General features: G+C 32.1%; 1 protein-coding gene across 2 annotated transcripts in view; it reads right to left on the reverse strand.

The window, feature by feature from the left end:
• Positions 1-213: 213 nt before the first annotated feature.
• LOC127704396 (uncharacterized) overlaps positions 214-21,215 on the reverse strand; it is a 132,316-nt gene continuing 111,314 nt past the window's right edge. Inside the window, exons 1-3 of one of the 2 annotated variants that reach the window (XM_052208437.1) lie at positions 2,204-2,301; positions 1,727-1,935; positions 214-443 (exon numbers count right to left, since the gene is read on the reverse strand). In XM_052208437.1, the coding sequence (XP_052064397.1) occupies positions 271-443; positions 1,727-1,928 (375 nt within the window). In that variant the 5' untranslated portion in view covers positions 1,929-1,935; positions 2,204-2,301 and the 3' untranslated portion in view covers positions 214-270. Of the gene's footprint in view, positions 444-1,726; positions 1,936-2,203; positions 2,302-21,215 lie in introns of those variants that run through there. The other variant, XR_007983252.1, reaches the window with a different exon arrangement.

Below are 21,215 nucleotides of genomic sequence, written 5' to 3' on the forward strand. Positions count from 1 at the left end.
ATTAGGTACTTTGACAATGTTTGAAAAGGTCATGGAGTTTGATGTTTTAATCTAAATGATGAAGTTGTAGTAAAGCTTATTATTTGAGGCATGTATAGACTTCTTTGTGAAGCTTTAGTTTAGTTGGTTTGCTGTCATATTGAGATTTGCCTTATAGCATCTTTCATTTACACGAAGTCGCTGTGTACAAAAATAAAAAAATGATAAGTGCTATTAGATGTTGCCAAATTCTATTTAATCTGCATTTAAATTGGATGAAGACATCTTAAATCAGTCATCATCTTGTGAATCATCAACGTAACGTTCATCGATATCATTCACGTCACGCTCGTCGATATCATTCATGAAACGCTCGTCGATATCATTCGTAACATCATCATTCATATTGACATTTCGTTCATCTATATGTCCGTCTTCAAGGTTCCCAATCTCGATGTCTTCATCTGAAATATAATTTGAAACGATTTAAAAAACAATTATAAACACAAAACAACACAACACATAACATTAAGATAACACTGATACAAGGTCATTATTTCAAACTTAGAGATTATTTACAAGACATTGTTTTTTTTATTATTTCAGACATGATCCAGAGCAGTTACTATGAACAATGCAACATAAATAAAATAAGAAGATATGGTATGGTTGGCAATGCAAAAACACCAGAGATTAAAAGACATATAAGTTAACAATTATAGGTCATCATTATTGAGAAACATCCATACCGCAAAGCAATGTTTACTAAAAACGTTTACAAATAAAATTCCAGAAAAAAATTGAAAATAATAGTTATCTTTGCAAACCATACTTCTTTCGTGTATTTGATATGGGTTTGAATACCATTTGACGGTATCGAACATATCTTAATTACATATAATGCTTTATTTCGTAATGTTTCACATCTTAGTGGCTTGTACAACTACTTTAGCTTGTTGGAGGTGTTATATTAGATTGCAACACGACAAATCACCAGAGATTAAGACATGGGTAATACTATGTTTTGAAGTTGTCTTTCTGGTCGAAACGTAAGAAACAAAAGTCAGTATATCTTATATACTCCTCTCAACGATAGTTCAAATGCAATACATATTTAATTTTATCTGTCAAATTACCATAGAATGACAATAAAAATAATGGATAAATACCACCCAAATTGATGTTTACTGTTTAACCTTTAGACAATTGTCTAATTGTAATGTGATATTGATAAAAAGAAAATACATTATGCTATACATGTTTTCTGTGTGACCTTTAAAAGTAAGCATCTCGTGCAGATAAAACCAGGCTTAGCCCACCATGTCCTTCTGAAAATGCCTGTATCAAGTTAGGAAAATGGAATTAGTTGTGACTTGTTCCTTTGATTGATAGCGTTTTATTTCAGTTTAATTCTCTAGTGGTATTAATTCTTGTTTATATATGCGAGTTTTCTTCCTCTTGTGAACTTCAACGCAATCAAATATATCTGAATATTAAAACGTCTTTTTCAAGATACTGAAAATGATTTATTATATGGTAACGTCAATGCTAGGATTCTTTCTTTACAATCCCCTCTGATTACTAAGGGCTGAATACATAATTTATATTTACACTTTACTTATACAGTGATCCTAAATCGAGAAAGTTAAAAATATAATTGAAAAAACAAAGTATTTTAACAATTAAAAAAAAGTAATAATTCCAAGACCCTAACAATGCAAGTGATGCAGCATTTAAAATTACGAACCTTGAATGTCATTATCGAACGTGGCTCGTTTTCGTCCTGCATATATTGTTGGATGTCTTGGCCATCTTGGATATCTTGGATATCTTGGATATCGCGGTAATCTCGGTATCCGTGGCAACCTTGGCCAACTATATCCGTTACATTCATCAATTATACAAAGTGATGATACAATAGCCAATAGCAGCAGGACGTTTCTCTTCATTTTCAAACTGGAAGACAATAAACATAATAGTGTTGGTACCACAAACTATTGTATTGTTATGTTTATAAGAACGAATTAATTATTGGACGACTACAAAAAAACAAACATTGATGAACAACGTGGCCTTCTGAGAAACAGTCATCACTAAAATCACGTTAACAAAGATTCAAATATCATTCCAAATCACGCCAGAAAGTTGTTTTAACTAATTAATATTGATCATGTCAGCTTTGTATTGTTAAATAAAAAAAAATAGAATAAAAAGTAAAACTAACCTTTTTGTCGTGAAAAATCTTAAATGTTAACCAGCTTGAAATGTTCAAATCGCACTTAACTAAATTAGAGAACTGTTGATCATATATTTATAGTACCATGGTAACATATGTAAGCATAAACAGTATCCTATGTGATGTATCATCATTTTTCCAAGAAAAAACACCTTTCTGACTAATTCATTATAATTCATATGAAAAGCATTAATTTAAATGTATAGCTTAAGCATCTAGAAAGAGAAAGACACTGCAGTAGTTATATAAGTGAGGGCAATGGAATTATGCGTATATGGTAAAATGTACAATATCTATCGATTTTTAATCTCATTGAATAAAAAGCAGTTCCGATCTTCCATGTCAAATTACTAATTTGTGAGTTAAACACCATGAATAGATTATCTCAGATGTATTTGGTGAAACCTTTTGGAAATGTTATCCTCAAAGCTCTCAACTCAGTTTTAAATTTGGTCTTTTAACTGATTTGAATCGAAGCCACTGTTGAATTTTGTGTCCCGCCCGTCTTGCATTGAAAATTATAAATCTTTGAAGTGTTTTTTTAGGCCATAAACATCAGCCAGGTTCTAGAGCGCTTATTTTTATCTACGTATACGTTATAATAAATAGTATTGTTTACAGATAATCGTGTATAATTTGAATACCTCACATATTATAAAATCAACAATATTAGAATGTACCTGATGATATTATAAAAAAAACAACAACAACATACAATTAGTCTCTACATCAAAATGAAAAGTATCCCGCAAAATACACTCCGTCCTAGTCCAGTGGCATATATTTCATGCATGTTCTGGCCGAAAATGAACTAACAAAAAATGCAATAGGTTTGTCCTATATTAGGGGTCGACTCGGATAAAGGACGGGAAATTCGGTTCGGCATCATTTTCCCTAGAAACAATTCGTTTCTGGTTAATACATTATTATTTAGACTAAATACCTCAATTTATATATATAACTTATGCATTTAGAGAAAAAAAACATAGTAATAGTTGTAAAAATAAGGGTTTTGAATCATGGCGAGAGAACTATGCTAAAATGGTCATATGGACAAAATATTTCGATTTTCAATCTTATTGTATTGAAAGTCCTTCCACAGTTCCATGTCAAGTTTAATAACTTGTGGGTTATTCCCCCAAAATAGATTATCTCAGACGTATTTGGCAAAATATTTCGGAATTTTGGATTATCAATTACCTCAAACTTCGAAATTTATTTGGCATTTTAAAATGTTTGATTCATGTATCACTTGTGAATACTTTGAAGAAGAAACATGATTATAGGATACACAGTTATAAGCTTGGTCTCTTTGATCAATATGTTTTTATACTACATGTACTTTACACATCCTTTCTACAAACATCTTTTTTTGTCAATTTAGAAATGATTTTGTATGAATCGTAATTAAACTTAATAATGCTTATTGATAACAGCTGTGTGAGATTCCATTACCTCACATACTAAAAAAAACCAAAATGTACCTGATGTTATTGTTTTGATCAATAATAAAAACAAAATGCCATTATGATAATAAATGTATATACAAATATATATAAAACGAAATCCAATTTAAATCTCTACATTTAGATCAAAAGTATCTTGTAAAATACACCGTCCTATGTTAATATGTTATAGATAATACATATTTTTAGGTTTTTCTTGTCGTAGAACACACCGAGGGGTGTCAGGATTGATTAAATGAAAGACCGACCGTAGGGAGGTCTTTCTTTGGGCAATCCTGACACCCCGAGGTGTGTTCTACGACAAGAAAAACCTTAAAATATGCATTATCTGACTTATATACCGTCAAAAAAATATTGTTTTTTATAAAGATTTGCCAAATTTTGCATCCTATTTTACCGACCACACTAAAGTGGGATATTCTTTTCTAATGCGTTCAGGTTTTAATACGCCCTACGGCTCATTAAGAATGTGAAATAAAACTCACTAATTAATCTAGATATAAACCTTAGAAATTATTATCCATACACAATAAAAATAATACTGTAACTGCATGAAGTAAGACACAAATGAACTGTTACCATCTGATAACGGTGTATGAAAAATACAAGACACTTTGTAAGTAATTTATTGTACCAACTTAGTTTATGGAAAGGTGGACGTGCTATGTTTTTTTTGTCTATTTGTAATGACATTTTATCGCGGAAAAGTGATTATTTTTCATCAATTTTAATTGAATCGAATGAAATATTCAGAATGATTTTCTTTTGAATAGCAATACATTTTTTTAACAGATAATCAGGATATAATTATATACCATCCCCCACCCGACCTCATTGTGAGGTACGTGAATGTTATTCAATAGAATATAAGAACATTTTATTAGTTAATCATTTGATAGAGTAAAAGGTATACATAAATGTAAAACAGTTAAGAACTGACACGAAGGGGGCACGAAATCGTGATACATGTACATGTTACACGAAAACGAATATCAATACATGTAGGTCACAGTATGATTTCCTATTCAGTGTGTATCGTCCTGAACATGCATGAAATATTTGCCACTAGACGTTAAGTAACCATCAATCAATCAACCTATTCAGTGTGAATCAATAAGATTTTAAAAATCTTACACACGAATATGTTAAATCTGGCTTTATTTTAAAGTGTTATGAAAGTTTTACATTAAAATTCATCTCGCATATATGATAATGTCACTGTATTGTAGAGATAAATTAACAAAACTTCTCATTATTTGTTTCTAAAATTAAAATTCGGGCAATGACGATTTATTTTACATCTGTCATAGATTGAACTTTAAAAAATAAATTCCCAAATTGGCAACAGAAACTATCAGACGAATATAATTTTGAAGTAAATTATAGTTTGCATTTTTATCAAGGAAAATAATGACCTCACACAGGTCATTATTTTATGCCTTGGAGCATATTTCATTGAAACATGGTATCGTCCGGGTTGATTCTTCGAAAGAATGACCTATCGTTCTGAAAGAAAATAACTCCATATAGGTATATAAGTTTGGTTTACCTAAGGTCAAGAGGCATATATTAAACATACGAAAACAAATAATTGACAGCGTATCTATACATCTCGAACAGTAAAACCAGGCGCGCCACTTTGACAAGAATTGTATTTCCGGTCGTTAGAAGACGAAAAGTTACCATGCTATTCCAAAATAACCCTTGTTGTCTCTCTTTGTCCTTGAAAATAGAAGCTGTAGTTAAATGTGATTTATCGAATTGCGAATTGTTTGTATGTACAATGATTTTTATTTTCTTTTGTATATGCAAACCTATACCCAAAGATAGAAACTGAAAAGGAAGATACATATATTAATAACTATTTACGTTTATTGCTTAATTTTTGACGACATGTTTTTTTTTTATTTATATTTTGAAAAAAGATCAATTCAACAATTTAAACAATGTATCGTGTAATTTACACGCTGTTTTGTATCAAATAACAATTTATACCTTTTTAAGCCTAACCTTCAAACCGACGACAAGCAGTTTATTGATTCTTAAATTCACTTACACAGATCTTATATCACAAAAATGACTTCAGGTGTATTACAATGACATTTTTGTACGCAAACAAAACATTTAAATTCACATTCCTGAAGATAAATCTGGACCCATCATCATAACTTTAATTATCCTTTCACAAAATTATTATAACAGTTTAGAACGATGTGTGTTTACTATCCTCAGGGATATCTTAGACATCCACGAGTACCTTTCACATGTCTGCAAAAAGGACGACAGTGATCACACACACACGGATATTGCAAATTATATGTCGAAACAGTTGAATAAACTCAATAATTGGATTACAACCAAAGGATTAATTGATTACTTCATATCATCAATGATATTAAAGAGAATATCACTTTTATTTATAGAAGAACATTTATCAAATTTCGAAAAGAAACATGTTTAACTAAACCGCAATTTAATAAATGCATCCTTAATAAATTGAGAAACATAATATTTCAAAATTCTGATAATTATTCTTTAATGGTTACGCTAATATAGAATATTGATGACTGTAAACTGAGACTACTATAGAAGTACTATCGGGGGTATACAGCTGTACGTGTAAAGATTAGAATGGCGAAAAACCCCGATAGCTTTCGAACTTATTTACACTATGATTTTGCGCCATTAGTCTGCTGTGTCCGGATTGAAAGTGTCCGATTGCAGTAACGTAAGTATATATTTTGAAAACATTTTGACAGTTTCGATTGATAATTATATACACTCCTCACTTTACAAGATTTTTTGTTTGATTGTGAACCTTGAATGATCATAAACTGTTGATATTGACGACTTTCATAAAAAGGGGGGTGTGGGTTGCTGTTCATTGAAATTCCCGTTCTTCGACATTTACATTTAAAACAAAATAATCTAAAACTAGCAGCTGATCATGGTATAAAATTTAGCCGAAGCATAAAAATAATCATGGACAGCAGTGGCGGATCCAGCCATATCAAAGAGGGGTCAAAACCTAGGATAAAAAAGGGGGGGGGGGGGGCAACCATATGCCCCAATTCAAAAGTATTATATTGATCGTCAAAAAAGGGGTTCCGACCCCTGGGAACCTTCCTGGATCTACATATGAGCAGGTCAGCGGGGTAACAATATTGACAAACATGACAAGTGAGCTGCCTGTTGGACCTACTGTAGACTAATATATATATATGTCATACACCTTATCGCTGTTTAGTCCAATACGGAAAAAAAACCAATCATTTAGACAACTTCCTGTTTGGGTCAACAGTGAAGCAAAACAAAGGTCATCAGTAACGAGCTGAGGTAGGAAAAAGTTTAGAAAGCGATCACAAGGAAACTTTGATAGATTATGATCCACTTTTTCGAAACTCAAATTAAAGTCAAAAAACTGTTTTGTTTGAAGTATTTACGATGGTTTAAACAGGTCTCATTAAAAAGTATCATGCATGGTGCATTGTTTAAACAGGGTCCCTGATAGATTCAACTGGATGAAGAAGTTGTATAATTTTAGAACTTACCCGGAATGGAATAAATAGCGATTAGGTGTATCGTCTTAAATCGGATGGATATAATTTAACATTGTTTTGGGGAAAAATTAAAGCATTTGCTTGAAATGGTTTTACAACACTTTATTGGTACAATCAGAAGTCAAAGTTTAATCTATATTAGTGATTTTTCTGCCTTTATTTTAGATCCGAATATCGGCCCCGTTCCCAATCAAAAAATACCTAAATTGTTTCCAAATTGAACCCGTAAAATTCCCAATTCAATCAAGTTGTGGCGGAAAGGTAATTGATAATTTCAAATTTTATTGTTCGTAGGATTTGGTTCCAAATATAGGTTGTTGTACTGTTCCCGATGTAATCATGTCGAATATAGACAGGCAACTATCATATTTCGACCGAAAACCAGTTTTTACAATTGGTAAGCTTATTTCAGCATTTGGATGACATCCGGTGGTTAACGGTAAGAATTTGGAATGATATGAAGTAATGATGCTGTGTTGTTATTTGAGTAACATTGTAAATACATGTCAACAATTATACACCATGTACACAAGTATCAAGTTGTTTTTTATGAAGGAGTTATATTACTGCACTATTTGACCAGTATTGGTTTCTACTGTGACATATTAATATAAGCTTTGACATATTAAATTTACTAAAAAGTGCACACGAACTTGACAGTTTACTATTTTGAACTTAAAATGGCACTTAGTTATATAAAAGTTGCACATGTGTCTCTTGTTGTTTGAAAATTTCCTATTAAAAGATATTTTTTTTTCCTATAAAGCTTAACTGAATTCAAAGATGAAGTGTGGTAGGAAAAATTATAAAATGTACCTTTGTTGAAGGCCAGACGGTTACCTAATATTGCTTATATTTTTGTCATTTGAAATCTGGTGTTTAGTTGTCTCATCATGCTCATTGGCAATCATGCCACATCTCCTGATTTTCAAATAAATCAGAACAAAACTTATCATGCTATAAATGGTTTTAGTTTCCTCTTATGACAATTTCAGAATTTGTCATGCTGGGCATTTTATGCTCATTGACCAAAACTGTATGGGTTATGGTCATTGTTGATTATTGTTCAGTGCCTTATAGTTTTAAACATCCTCGTCCTCTACTCTTGGGTGGACAGTTTTCATTTACAATTATACAACATCATCTCCTCATCTATGATACCCACGCTTATTGCCAGTTGGAGAAATCGGGACAGAATCCCAAAAACAAAAGGGTACAGGAAAAGTGATCATAAAGTTTTGAAATAAATTTGTCTTTTATTTACAATATTTATATATGTTTTAAGTTATATTTTGTATTTTCTTGAACCATTATATGTAAAAACATCTTTCATATCAACTTAATTGCCATAAAATTCATAATTATCTAATTATCTAGAACATAAGCTAATACAACATAAAGTACAATGTCTGTTTCAATGTTAATTTTAAAGTTAATTTGTTCCTCAAAAATATTTTTATTTATAGTACATGTACATATACAAGATATATTATATATTTACTTGAAATAAATGCATGACCATAAAAATGTGAAATAGAATAACTAGTAATCAGGATGTATTTGTAATAATCAGAATTTAGTGTATGTAGAATATACATGTACATACTATAATGCTATAGGTAATATACAGATGTCAACAGAACAGTAAATTGTCTTGAGGGCGAATTTAAAAGGGTCATTCATACATGAAGATATCACACATGACTTTATGATGTCCACAAATGTTAATTGCACCCTTTATCATGTACATGTTCTCGTACTCGTAATTTTACTGGATATGCAAAACAATTTGAAAAGGAAGTATGAAGCAACATGCTATATATATTGTATTCTGTTAAGAATTACATTTCTAAAGGTTATATTGGGTATTTATTGATTAACTTAAACATTGGTAAAAACTACAAAACATTTGAAATATTACAAAATGTAATGAGAAAAGAAATTAAAACTCAAATGTCAAATAAAACCCAGGGTTCACTGCTAAATTTTAGAAGGAAATGATACATGTAGCTTTTGTAGTTAGATTATATACAATATTTGTTACACAATGCATAGAAATTAAAGAAACAAGTTCATTCTCAATATATACATGATATACATATTTTTTTTTGTAGATGATTCCAAGCTCGAAAAGGGAAGTAGTCTACAAATAATAAACGAACACTTATGAGTAGGAAATATAAATGTCAATCGCTGATAGTTGCAAGTTATGAAAGAGAGGATGAATTCATAATTTATAGTTATTCATTGATTTTGGAAAAACATGAACAGCTCAAACAGCGTTGTTCAGTACCATGAAGTGATGTTGGGATTAAACTGGACAAGAAGCAAATAGTGCATTGAATAAATAGCAAATTCATGTTTTTTAAGAAAGATCATTCAACTCTAGATGGCTGCTAATACCATGATTAATTATTCACTTGAAAAAGAAATTTGAAATTATTGGAATAGAAAGTCATAGTGCATCATACATGTATCTGAATTTGATCAATGCCTAGGAAAAATATTCGTTTGAAATAACAATTTGGAATAACAAGATTTCATAGATTCAGTGAATATTTATACTATAGTAAACTTTAATTTTCTGGATATGTTGCAATCGTTTACCACCAATTGACTGCTTACTGTGCTTAAAGTTTAAATTTGAACCGGTACATGTATTTATGATAATCTTAATTACAAATGGACTGTTTATAACAAAACTGGCATTTTATTCTGGTCAAGCATTTTAAACAATACTTCAAAGTATCATTTGATTTATACGACCATTAAGCTGATTTTGCTATTAAAACAATTCAGTTAGCAATACACTTTCAATTACATGTACGTTTAATTATACATTTAATTATATTGATGATATTGTAGTCTTGTATAATTTTAAATAAGAAATGTGGTATGATTGCCAGCCAGATAACTATCAACCAGACACCAAATGAGATTGATGTTACATGTAGCAACATACGGTCAATGTACAATCTCTGGTTCAATAAACACAATTTACATAAATACCGTTATAGATCGGATCATCATCCGGACAAGTGTCAAACTGCCACTTTCAAATATGATTTTTACATCGGATGACCGTTTGGGCATTCCAGTATATTGTTGCCACAAACATTTCTATCCAGGTGACTTTCGTAGTTGACTGATAACATTCCTTATCGCTTGTTAACTATCAATTTCATCATTAAATATTCATGAAAATAATTTTCAAGTACATAGATAAATCGTATGAAAAAATTTTGTCGTGAGAAATATATATATCAATAACAAATCAAGAATGTCAAAAGTTTATGTAAACGCAAAATGATGATTCGGCATGCGGAAGAATATCTCAAGAACATTTTTCGGGAAAATATGAATGCCTTCTCAAATCCAATCTATTAGAAAAATCAAAATATTACAGAAGAGTGTCCACCATGCACTTGTACTGCGTTATAATTAGAAATCAACGAAAGAAATCTCTGTATTACTGAAAAATTATTACACCAGGGTTTTCGATATCACAAACTAGTCAAAACATTTACTTAATTTTATCATCTGTACAAGGACAGCATTTGTAAATATAAATCAACATGCAGACATCTTATACGTTCAGGTATTTCACATCCAATATTTTATGGTAATATTCTTTCCAACGCAAAGAAATGTCGGCATTCACTTCAAAAGCTAACTAAACCTTCAAACCGACTTATTCGGAAAGGATATAGTTACGATATTGTTGTCAAGTCATTAAGGATAGCATATTTTGGTATTGATATTGATCCACTCATAGGGTCTTTGCATCGGAAATAAACACATGTATTCTAAAACCAGTTGTTGGCATGATACGGGTTATGTTCTTCTCATATATTTTATGATGGTATGATACCAAACCCCTAACGGGAGGGATTGTACTTGATTTTCATAAGATGAAGACATAATCTTTCAATCAGTTAAATTGAGGTTTGGAGTTGGCATGTCAGTAACTGCTAGTAGTCCTTTGTTCATTTATGTATCATTGTCATTTTGCTTAGTTTCTTTTGTTACCTATTCTGACATCGGACTCGGACTTCTTTTAAACTGAGTTTTACTGTGCGTATTGCATTGTTTTTCCCTTTTCTACATTGACTAGAGGTGTAGGGGGAGGGTTGAGATCTCACAAAACAAGTTTAACCCCGCCGCATGTTTGCGCCTGTCCCAAGTCATTAGCCTCTGGCCTTTGTTAGTCTTGTATGTTTTTTTAGTTTTAGTTCATTTCTATGTTTTGGAGTTTAGTGCGACGTCCATTTTCACTGAACTAGCACACAATTTTATTTAGGGGCCAGCTGAGGACCACCTCCGGGTGCGGGATTTTCTCGCTGCATTGAAGACCCATTGGTGGCCTTCGGCTGTTGTCTGCTCTTTGGTCGGGTTGTTGTCTCTTTGACATATTTCCCATTTCTATTCTCAATTTTATTTACATGTAACTGTTATATACAAATATTAATATAATATATAACAACAAACCAGAGTATACTAATTTGTGTCCCTACAATATAACAGTTATTATGGTAAGGTTGGATTCCCTGTCATTTATTCATCATCCACTTGTCTCAGAATAAAATATATATATGTACCTTAACCTCACTTTCAGGTATAGAGATCTGATTTTTTTCTGAGACAAATGCTTGTGACGATCCAACTTGCGGTCATCTCGATGTTCAGTACTTCTTACCAGGTCACCAAGTTCGTTTATTAACGCTTCATGTATCAAACGATTGCCTTGTTTGGTTTAATTATTCAATCAACATCTGATTGCCGTATAGAAAAATGGCAAATAAAAAAGATATCGTGATTATTGATTAACATCCAGTGGCAAGTATTTCATGCATGTTCAGGACGATATATATAGTGATTATAACGAGAACTCCAAAACATAGTCTTGTCACACTAACTATATATAGAACGACTGTAATACTTAAAGACTCTTGCGTACAAAACATATGAAAGACAATGTTACAGACCATATGAAAAATAAATTGCCCTTAACAAAAGAAGAACATGCACATATTATGTCAGACTTGTTTGATGAGGATGGTATCATGACATTAAATGACACTATGGATTTTAATTTCTAGTCAGAAAACTTGTGCAATAAATACCTCATCATCACAGATTATTACACCAAAAGATTGAAAAATGGACTATTAACCAAGTCAATAAACCATTAAAAAAATAATCTAATCCAGACCGATTGTGAACAAACAACAAAAGTATGAACCCATTGATTCAAAATTGCAACAGACTGGAAGCCACAGATTCTGCCAGAACTGCTGATCAAATTATTCGACGTTACAAATTTAACTTCATTTTATTGATATAAGGCGATCGATATATAGTCAAGGAAATTACGAACTATCCGCATGTTTCAAAAATATTACACGAAAGTGTGTATCCTAATGTATTGGTAAACAAATATACATATTTTACAATTTTGAAATATCTTTATATAAATTTACTAGAGAACAAAAAAAAAAAAAGAAACTTAACAAACAAGCAAACGAAATTAAAAGGATAAAAATATTCAAAAATAGAGTAGAAAATACACTATTACATAAAAGTAAAAATATAACAGACAGAAATACAAAATAAATACGACAGTATAACAAACAAACGAAAAAAAAGAACAATTGAAGTACCATATACATGTTTAATCAGTATACAAGAGGATTCTAAACGGGTCAAGGTTGAGCGAACATGAATTTCTATCGATTACACAGGTGACAATCAACTGAGATTGGCGCGTGTCGATAAAACATTAAATAACTTTCTAATTACAAAAGATATGATTATGAAATTTGAAATTATGTATATTTACAAAGTCTACTTCTATATGCCATGTCCTTTGTGTCAATTGTATCATTCCATCAGGTCCTAAGTGCATATTGTTGTTCTTACTGCACTAAGGAGGTCCTTCGCGGTATTTCTACGGACCCGTTGTTTGCTAATTTCAAACGTTTATTGAGAAATATGTTATGCCTTTCAGGACAACGTGAGTTTTAAAGTAGGTATATGATATAAAATATTTTTTATAATGAGATGCAGTATATTATTACCAATAAAGCAACTTTCCAAATTGTTCAAATGATGTGGATATAATAGATATAAGAAGATGTGGTATGAGTGCCAATGAGACAACTCTCCATCCAAGTAAAAATTTATAAAAGTAAACCATTATAGGTCACAGTACGGTCTTCAACACGGAGCCTTGGCTCACACCGAACAGTAAGCTATAAAGGGCCCCAAAAAATTACTAGTGTAAAACCATTTAAACGGGAAAACCAACGGTCTAATCTATATAAAAAACGAGAAACGAGAAACACTTATGAACCACATCAACAAACGACAACTACTAAACATCAGATTCCTGACTTAGGACAGGTGCAAACAAATGCAGCGGGTTTAAACGTTTTAATGGTACCAAACCTTCACCTTTTTTCTGAAACAATAGTGTAATATCACAACATAGAAAGACACACTATAAAATATCAACTGAAATAGCTTAACTCAATCAAAGGACATATTAACACCATTGAACATACACTGAACAAATAAATTTGACCTATGACACAATGTAAATACAAAATAAATAAACTAAGGGAAGAATAATAAAAGTAACATGTTATATCGGTAAGAAATGTTAAACAATTAAAGAAAAACAATATGCTCGAACAAAAATACCATCCATTTGCAATAACTTTAAACACAGGTAAATGAAAATAATTTTGTTGTTAGGTATACCTGTACAGTACCAATAGAGAAAGGAAATATTTTTACAAAATAAATAATTTTGATTACAAAATAAATAAACTAAGGGAAGAATAATAAAAGTAACATGTTATATCGGTAAGAAATGTTAAACAATTAAAGAAAAACAATATGCTCGAACAAAAATACCATCCATTTGCAATAACTTTAAACACAGGTAAATGATACATAAGCATTTATATTGAAAAGTTTAAAAAAATTGTGAAAATGTAATCCTGCTGTATTCAAAATTGCCTTCACTTGTACTATTATTATGTATGGGGCTTTGGCCCGAGATTAATGAGAAGAATGAAAATGACAGTAGTTTGGCAAATTTAAAGCTATGGATTATAACTTATTTATAAACCTATCACTGATGATATACTAGTCTTTCTACTTTCAATACAATTTATATACCTTTAGGCTAAAACAAAAACAATATGTACCTTGGCATGTTTATTCGGGTTTTTTTTATGAGGAGGTGTGATGATAAAGAGACAATTCTCATTTTTGAACGTTTTTGGTCTACATTATATACATACGGTGTATATACGTTGTATATAGATGCCTTATGTCCATTGTCCTTGACCTCATTATCATGGTTCAGTGACTACTTGAAAAAAAAGTTAAGATTTTTTGTAATGTTAATTTCTCTCTTATTGTGAGTAATAGGATAACTATATTTGGTATGTGCGTACCTTGCAAGGTCTTCATGCCTGTCACACAGTTTTGGTCTTTTTTTCTAATACTATATGCAATAGGTCAACTATATTTAGTGTATGGAAATATTTTATGATATGCATGTCAGTCTCGCAGGTTTTATTTGACATTGACCTCATTTTCACGGTTCATTGCTCAGTGTTAAGTTTTTATGTCTGTTTTTCTTAAACTATAAGCAATAGGTCACTATATTTTTTTGTATGGAAGGATTGTAAGCTGTACATGTCTGCCTGGCATGTTTCATTTGACCTTGATCTCGTTTTCATGGTTCATTGGTCAATATTTAGTTTTCTTGGTTAAGTCTGTTTCTTATACTAATTAGAAACTATAAGCAATAGGTCAACTATATGTGGTGTATTGAATGATTGCAAGGTGAACATGTATTTCTCGTTTGGTTTTATATGACCTTGACCTCATTTTCTTTGATCGTCTTGAGTTTATTTGTAGTTGTTCTAAAGCTTTAAATTTAGGACTATCAACAACATATCAATGGTTAGTAAAGAAGGCGAGACATTTCAGCGTGTGCACTCTTGTTTTTAAATATGAAGTGTATTTTCTTACTAATATTCGTTTCTATTGTTTCGCCTTATTTATGCGGTATTGCAATTACAGAAATTGATGCACATCTATTCTTATTGTCGACGTATGGAAAAGAGGGTCCATCATCCAGAGCGCCGGCGTGTTCTTAAACTTATTCCCAATCCTTTAAAGAATGTCTTCCAATTCTGATTTTGAGTTACATCTTTTAAAATTTTAACCCCTGTTTATTCAGGAAAAAAACTGAAAACAGAACACTGCTCAGGACTGCTAAGTGCACTAAGGACTAAAAGGGGTGCTGCTACATGTACATTGTGTCCATATTATGGTAGTGATTGATATTTAATACATAAATTCCAATTTGTATAGAAAAAGAACCACAAAATGTATAGGCACGTGCCGGTTTTTCTTTGATATTGCCGAAAAACAGTAAACCGATTGACACGAGCCAAGTTACATAGCAACTGTTTAAACAATCATAATCTTTTTAATATTAGGTAATTAACAATTGTGAAGACTTGTGCTACAAATGTATAATCATACGTTTTGTTCTTATTTACAAAATTAAAAGGACAAATAATTTTGCTTTTGTTTTATTTCTTTTCCGATAAAGTTGTTTGTGTGCATGGCTTTGATGTGCGTCAACTATTAAGTAAGAATGTGGTCAGCTTTTAAAATGTTTATGTCTTATAGAATTATCAAAACAAAAGGAATAAAAAAGTCAACAATAAAAAACAATTGATATTCTATGCTCAAAATACTATATACGAAGTTGTTGTATGAGTGCCAATGAGACAACTCTCCATCCAAGTCACAATTTGTAAAAAGTAAACCATAATAGGTCAAAGTACGGCCTTCAACACGGAGCCTTGGCTCACACCGAACAACAACCTATCAATAGCCTCAAAATGACAAGTGTAAAACCATCAACAAACGACAACCCCTGAACAATAGGAGTCGGTTTCACAAAAAAACTTACGACTAAAATTTATCGTTAGTATACTGAATTGTTCATGACTTACGATCAATCTTAACCGTAAGTTTTTTTGAGAAACCGACTGCAGGTTCCTGACTAAGAACAGGTGCAAACAAATGCAGCGGGTTTGAATGACCAAAAGCCTTATCAAACGAATAATTCTCGAGACTTGCGTTACAATGATCTTAATATTTTCAGAATTGTTTGTGTTAATTAAGAGCAAAAGATATAATTTTGTCAGAATAAAATATATTTCGAACTAATTTAAATAGCTTAGAAAATATCCTTTTACCAATGAGAAAATTTCAAAATTTGTTATACCAATTATTTCATAATCTATTTCTGACACGACTTCTCGTCCTGATTAAGCATGCATTCTGATTTTTTTTGGTACCACTGAAGCATTATCTTTTGTCGCGATTTTTTTTTATAAATTTAATGGCAAAAAAAACTTACATCAGGAAATATATTCCCCTTTTCCCTGATAAAATATTTAAAATAAAAAAAAAATAATCAACTTACAGTCGTTCCCAAAGACCTAAAACGTTAGGAGCTATATTAAAAGAAAAGAGGACCAAATATATATATAATTTCGAAGATGCAAGAGGTATGATTGCCAAAATGAGACAAATCACCGCAAGATCCCAAACGGCACAGTAAGAAAAAAAAACTATAAGTCAGCGTATTAACTGAGAGGACCTATAGAAATATCCAATTCATATTCCAATGAGTAAATATGTTCAATATATTCTAAATACAGCTAAAGATAAATATAGCAACCTAAAATTAGTGTATACTGACAATTGAAGAAACACGATATATTGTTTTTTATCAAAATTAATCCAAGTGCTGTATATCGATTACTATCATGACTATTATTTTTTAATTTTTCGAATACTGTTGACTTCAAGTCCAAGTGTTTGGTGTTTGGTGATCCGTGTCGGTTCACTCTATACACGTACGACTGTCATCTTAACAAATTAACAAAAATGCCAATAGCCAATCCATTCACCTATACACAGGATGTCCACCTCCGGCTTTCACCACATGTTTAATACATTCAGCTGTAAGTTACCTGTGTAAAGTTTTTAATTTTAATTTTAAAAGAATCATGAAGATGTACAGATTGAAAGATAGTTTATCCCCATAAAAAATGAATACAAATTATTAGATGTCATAACATAAAAAAAATATTTAAAAAACAATAATAAATAAATAATAGTCAAGCAACTAAGTCTTATTTTTCATCAGAATTCTGCAAAATGTGGTAAAAGCATCAAACTTGGTATATAAGCTCCTAACACCATTCTAAGCAAAATAAGATATGGAGCCAACCTGAAAAAATCAACTTCCGTTTTTTTCCAAAATGGCGGACAAAATTGCAAAAATTCTAAACTAAATACCAAAGAAACCGTACACAAGGTGGTAAAACAATGAAACTTTGTATATTATCTCTTTATACCCTTCTAACCAAATAAAGATATGAAACCAATATGAAAAACTATCAACTTCCGGTTTTTTCCAAGATGGCGGCCGAAATAACAAAATGATAAAAAAAGTCAATAGGACGTTGCAATATTTACAAAAAAAAATATATCAGATGAGTACAATTGAAAGTAATATATATACAGTAGCTGTTATATGCAATAAGACGTTCATTCATCCTGTTTGTGTCGGTAAACTCTATACTCTGCAGTCCATCAGGCACAATCTCCCCCACACTTGCCTAAAGCTGTACACGGAAGGGCGGATTTGAAACCCTTGCACTGTCCTCGACAACCTTTCTTGCATCCACAGTGAACAAGCTCCTGTAGTGAAGAGGCTGCCTCTGCCAATATTGTCCAGAACGGGTTCTTACATGCCGTTGTCTTGCTTCTGGTCCGAGTATACAGTTATTTCGTAGTGCATTTCTTTTAGACAATAAATGAAAATTAAAAAAAACCCACCTGCTCTTTCTCAATAATATTTTTGCAGTGTGTTGTACAACTTTTGGGACAAATTATATCAAAATTATAGAAAACTTCATCGGCTCTCACTCAAAATATGGACAATTTCATGTTAAGGGGGTCTTCAAATCTTTTGACAGCTTCCGAAGTGCTAATTTTTAACATTTTTCAGCTAGACCAAATTACTACTTTACTTTAAAATTCATGACCCAAATTTTTTTACAGTGTCATTTCACCCCCCTACTTACTATTTGAGTCATAAAACATGGAGAAATAAATTTGAAAGGGGTATAAAAAAAATCGACAAGTAACACACTATGCACACTAGGGACTATAGGGACTACAACGAAAATCAAAGGACGATAACTGTGTACCCGGACCTTCTTCCAACCATACAAGTCTGGGGATGGAAGAACAGGCTGTAAAAGCAAACACTGTATCCAAATCAATCCAGCTTGGTACACAGAACGTTTGCATGTTGGTAAAGTGCCTCTCGTGTTGGTGGTACAGACTCGATTGATCTACCTTTATGTGCAAAGAGTGCTTTTCTAGCTTCATTTACACTGTTGGATTCACTTGTCCGATGGTACAAAAGAACAACATATCGCTCCAGCAATAGTAGAATTAATTCACGGCATATTGTACTTTGTTTGTCTCTCGTCTGTTTAAAAGCAGCTGATACCTCGGGGAAATCATTCCATGTATCGCATGCTGTTTTCTTTCCTCGTCTTGCAAATAAAGATACATTTTAACAACCTGCGTGGAATATTTGTAAAATCCTAGACTTAAGAGGACCCAAAGATTGTGCAATATCATGAATAGGAATGCAACGGAAATGTTTCCCGGTTGCAAATGCTATCCATATCTCACCAGCTTCTGTGTCCTTAAATACAGATATAGCGATCACAATAACGTCTGTATCTACAGTTTTAATGCTGATCTTTATAAAACCATCCCTGACTGTATCTGCAACGTGAATCATAACTCTCGTATCTGCTTCTTCGTGTTTGCACGGATGTAGTTTTGACTTGTCTATGTGTGCTTGGTTTGAAATCACATTCTCTCCAACTGTACAGATAACTTTCTTTTCAGTATTTGCTACTTCTGCCAACTTTTCCAATAGAAACTGAAACAGCTCCCTTTTATTCTCATCAACCCGTAGAAAGCCATGCCAGTTCTTAGGGATATTTGTTTGAGCTTGAACTTGCCTTCGAATTCCCTTCCCTCTCTTTTCTCTGGTTGCACGTTTGAGGCTGTTTTCTACATATGTGTCCCGTACTACATCAACGCGTCCAACATCGCTATTCCGGTTTACTATGTAAAGAACCAACAGTTTTACAGCATGGGATACATGGGATGCTTTCCTCGAGGTATCAGCTGCTTTTAGACAGATGACAGACCAACCAAGCACAATATGCCGTGATTTAATTCCACCATTGCTGGAGCGATACGTTGTTCTTTTGTACCATCGGACAAGTGAATCCAACAGTGTAAATAAAGCTAGAAAAGTAATCTTTGCACATAAAGATAGATCAATCGAGTCTGTACCACCAACACAAGATGCACTTTACCAACATGCAAACGTTCTGTGTACCAAGCTGGATTGATTTGGATACAATGTTTGCTTTTACAGCCTGTTCTTCCATCCCTAGACAACGCATGTAAGAAACCGTTCTGGACAATATTGGCAGAGGCAGCCTCTTCACTACAGGAGGTTGTTCACTGTGGGTGCAAGAAAGGTTGTCGAGGACAGTGCTAGTGTTTCTAATCCGCCCTTCCGTGTACAGCTTTATGCAAGTGTACAAGGAGATTGTGCCTGATGGACTGCAGAGTATAGGGTTTACCGACACAAACAGGATGAATGAACGTCTTATTGCATATAACAGCTACTATATATATATTACTTTCAATTCTACTCATCTGATATATTTTTTTTGTAAATATTGCAACGTCCTATTGACTTGTTTTATCATTTTTGTTATTTCGGCCGCCATCTTGGAAAAAACCGGAAGTTGATAGTTTTTCATATTGGTTTCATATCTTTATTTGGTTAGAAGGGTCTAAAGAGATAATATACAAAGTTTCATTGTTTTACCACCTTGTGTACGGTTTCTTTGATATTTAGTTTAGAATTTTTGCAATTTTGTCCGCCATCTTGGACAAAACCGGAAGTTGATTTTTTTCAGGTTGGCTCCATATCTTATTTGGCTTAGAATGGTGCTAGGCGCTTATATACCAAATTTCATGCTTTTACCACATTGTGCAGGGTTTTTCTGATATTTCCTGGACTATAAAGGTAGATGTGATAAATAAAAACATGAGAATACAAATAAAAATGGTTAGATAAATAGTGTTTAAATATGTTGAAATTGTGGTTATGACATTGTAAAGCTGTATGAGTGTTTTGGGTTTTTTAGAGTTCAACAGTTCGTTAGGTATCACTCAATCTTGTCCTTTCATCTTTTTAAACCGGACAAACAAGAATATAGTGATAGTCGTCTCCGATATGTCCATTCTGGCATATAGAACACATTCTGTCACTTCTGTCAACATGATATCATCCCCCTATATCTATAAGCAAAACATGTTTGCACATTTGTTTTTTGATTTCACACATTACAAGTTTGATTCGTCCGAAGTTCGTACTGACGATGTCAACTCTTTATTGACATTTTTTTTAAAGTAAGATACAATGCATCTATAAATGGGGGGGGGGGGGGGGGGGGGTTGGGGGGGGGGGGAATAAAAAATACAGCTTTAAAACGTGTTATCGTGTTATAATCAATTATGCAAAATATAAGGAATGCACATAATTTTCAGACATAGGATTTCAGTTTAGATTGTTTAAAATTATAGCATAATAATTAGGTTTTTATTCTTGATGAAGAAATCGTCATAGTATCACAGCTTCACGTATACATATATGTGTGTGTAAATTTGAGCTTTGAAACATAATTCCATCTATGATTTATTGATAATTGCCTAATGTCCAGTGGCAACTATTTTATGCATGTTCAGTACGAATGT

This window comes from Mytilus californianus, unplaced genomic scaffold (genome assembly GCF_021869535.1).
Source record: "Mytilus californianus isolate M0D057914Y unplaced genomic scaffold, xbMytCali1.0.p SCAF_6, whole genome shotgun sequence".
In the NCBI taxonomy this organism is placed as follows: domain Eukaryota; kingdom Metazoa; phylum Mollusca; class Bivalvia; order Mytilida; family Mytilidae; genus Mytilus; species Mytilus californianus.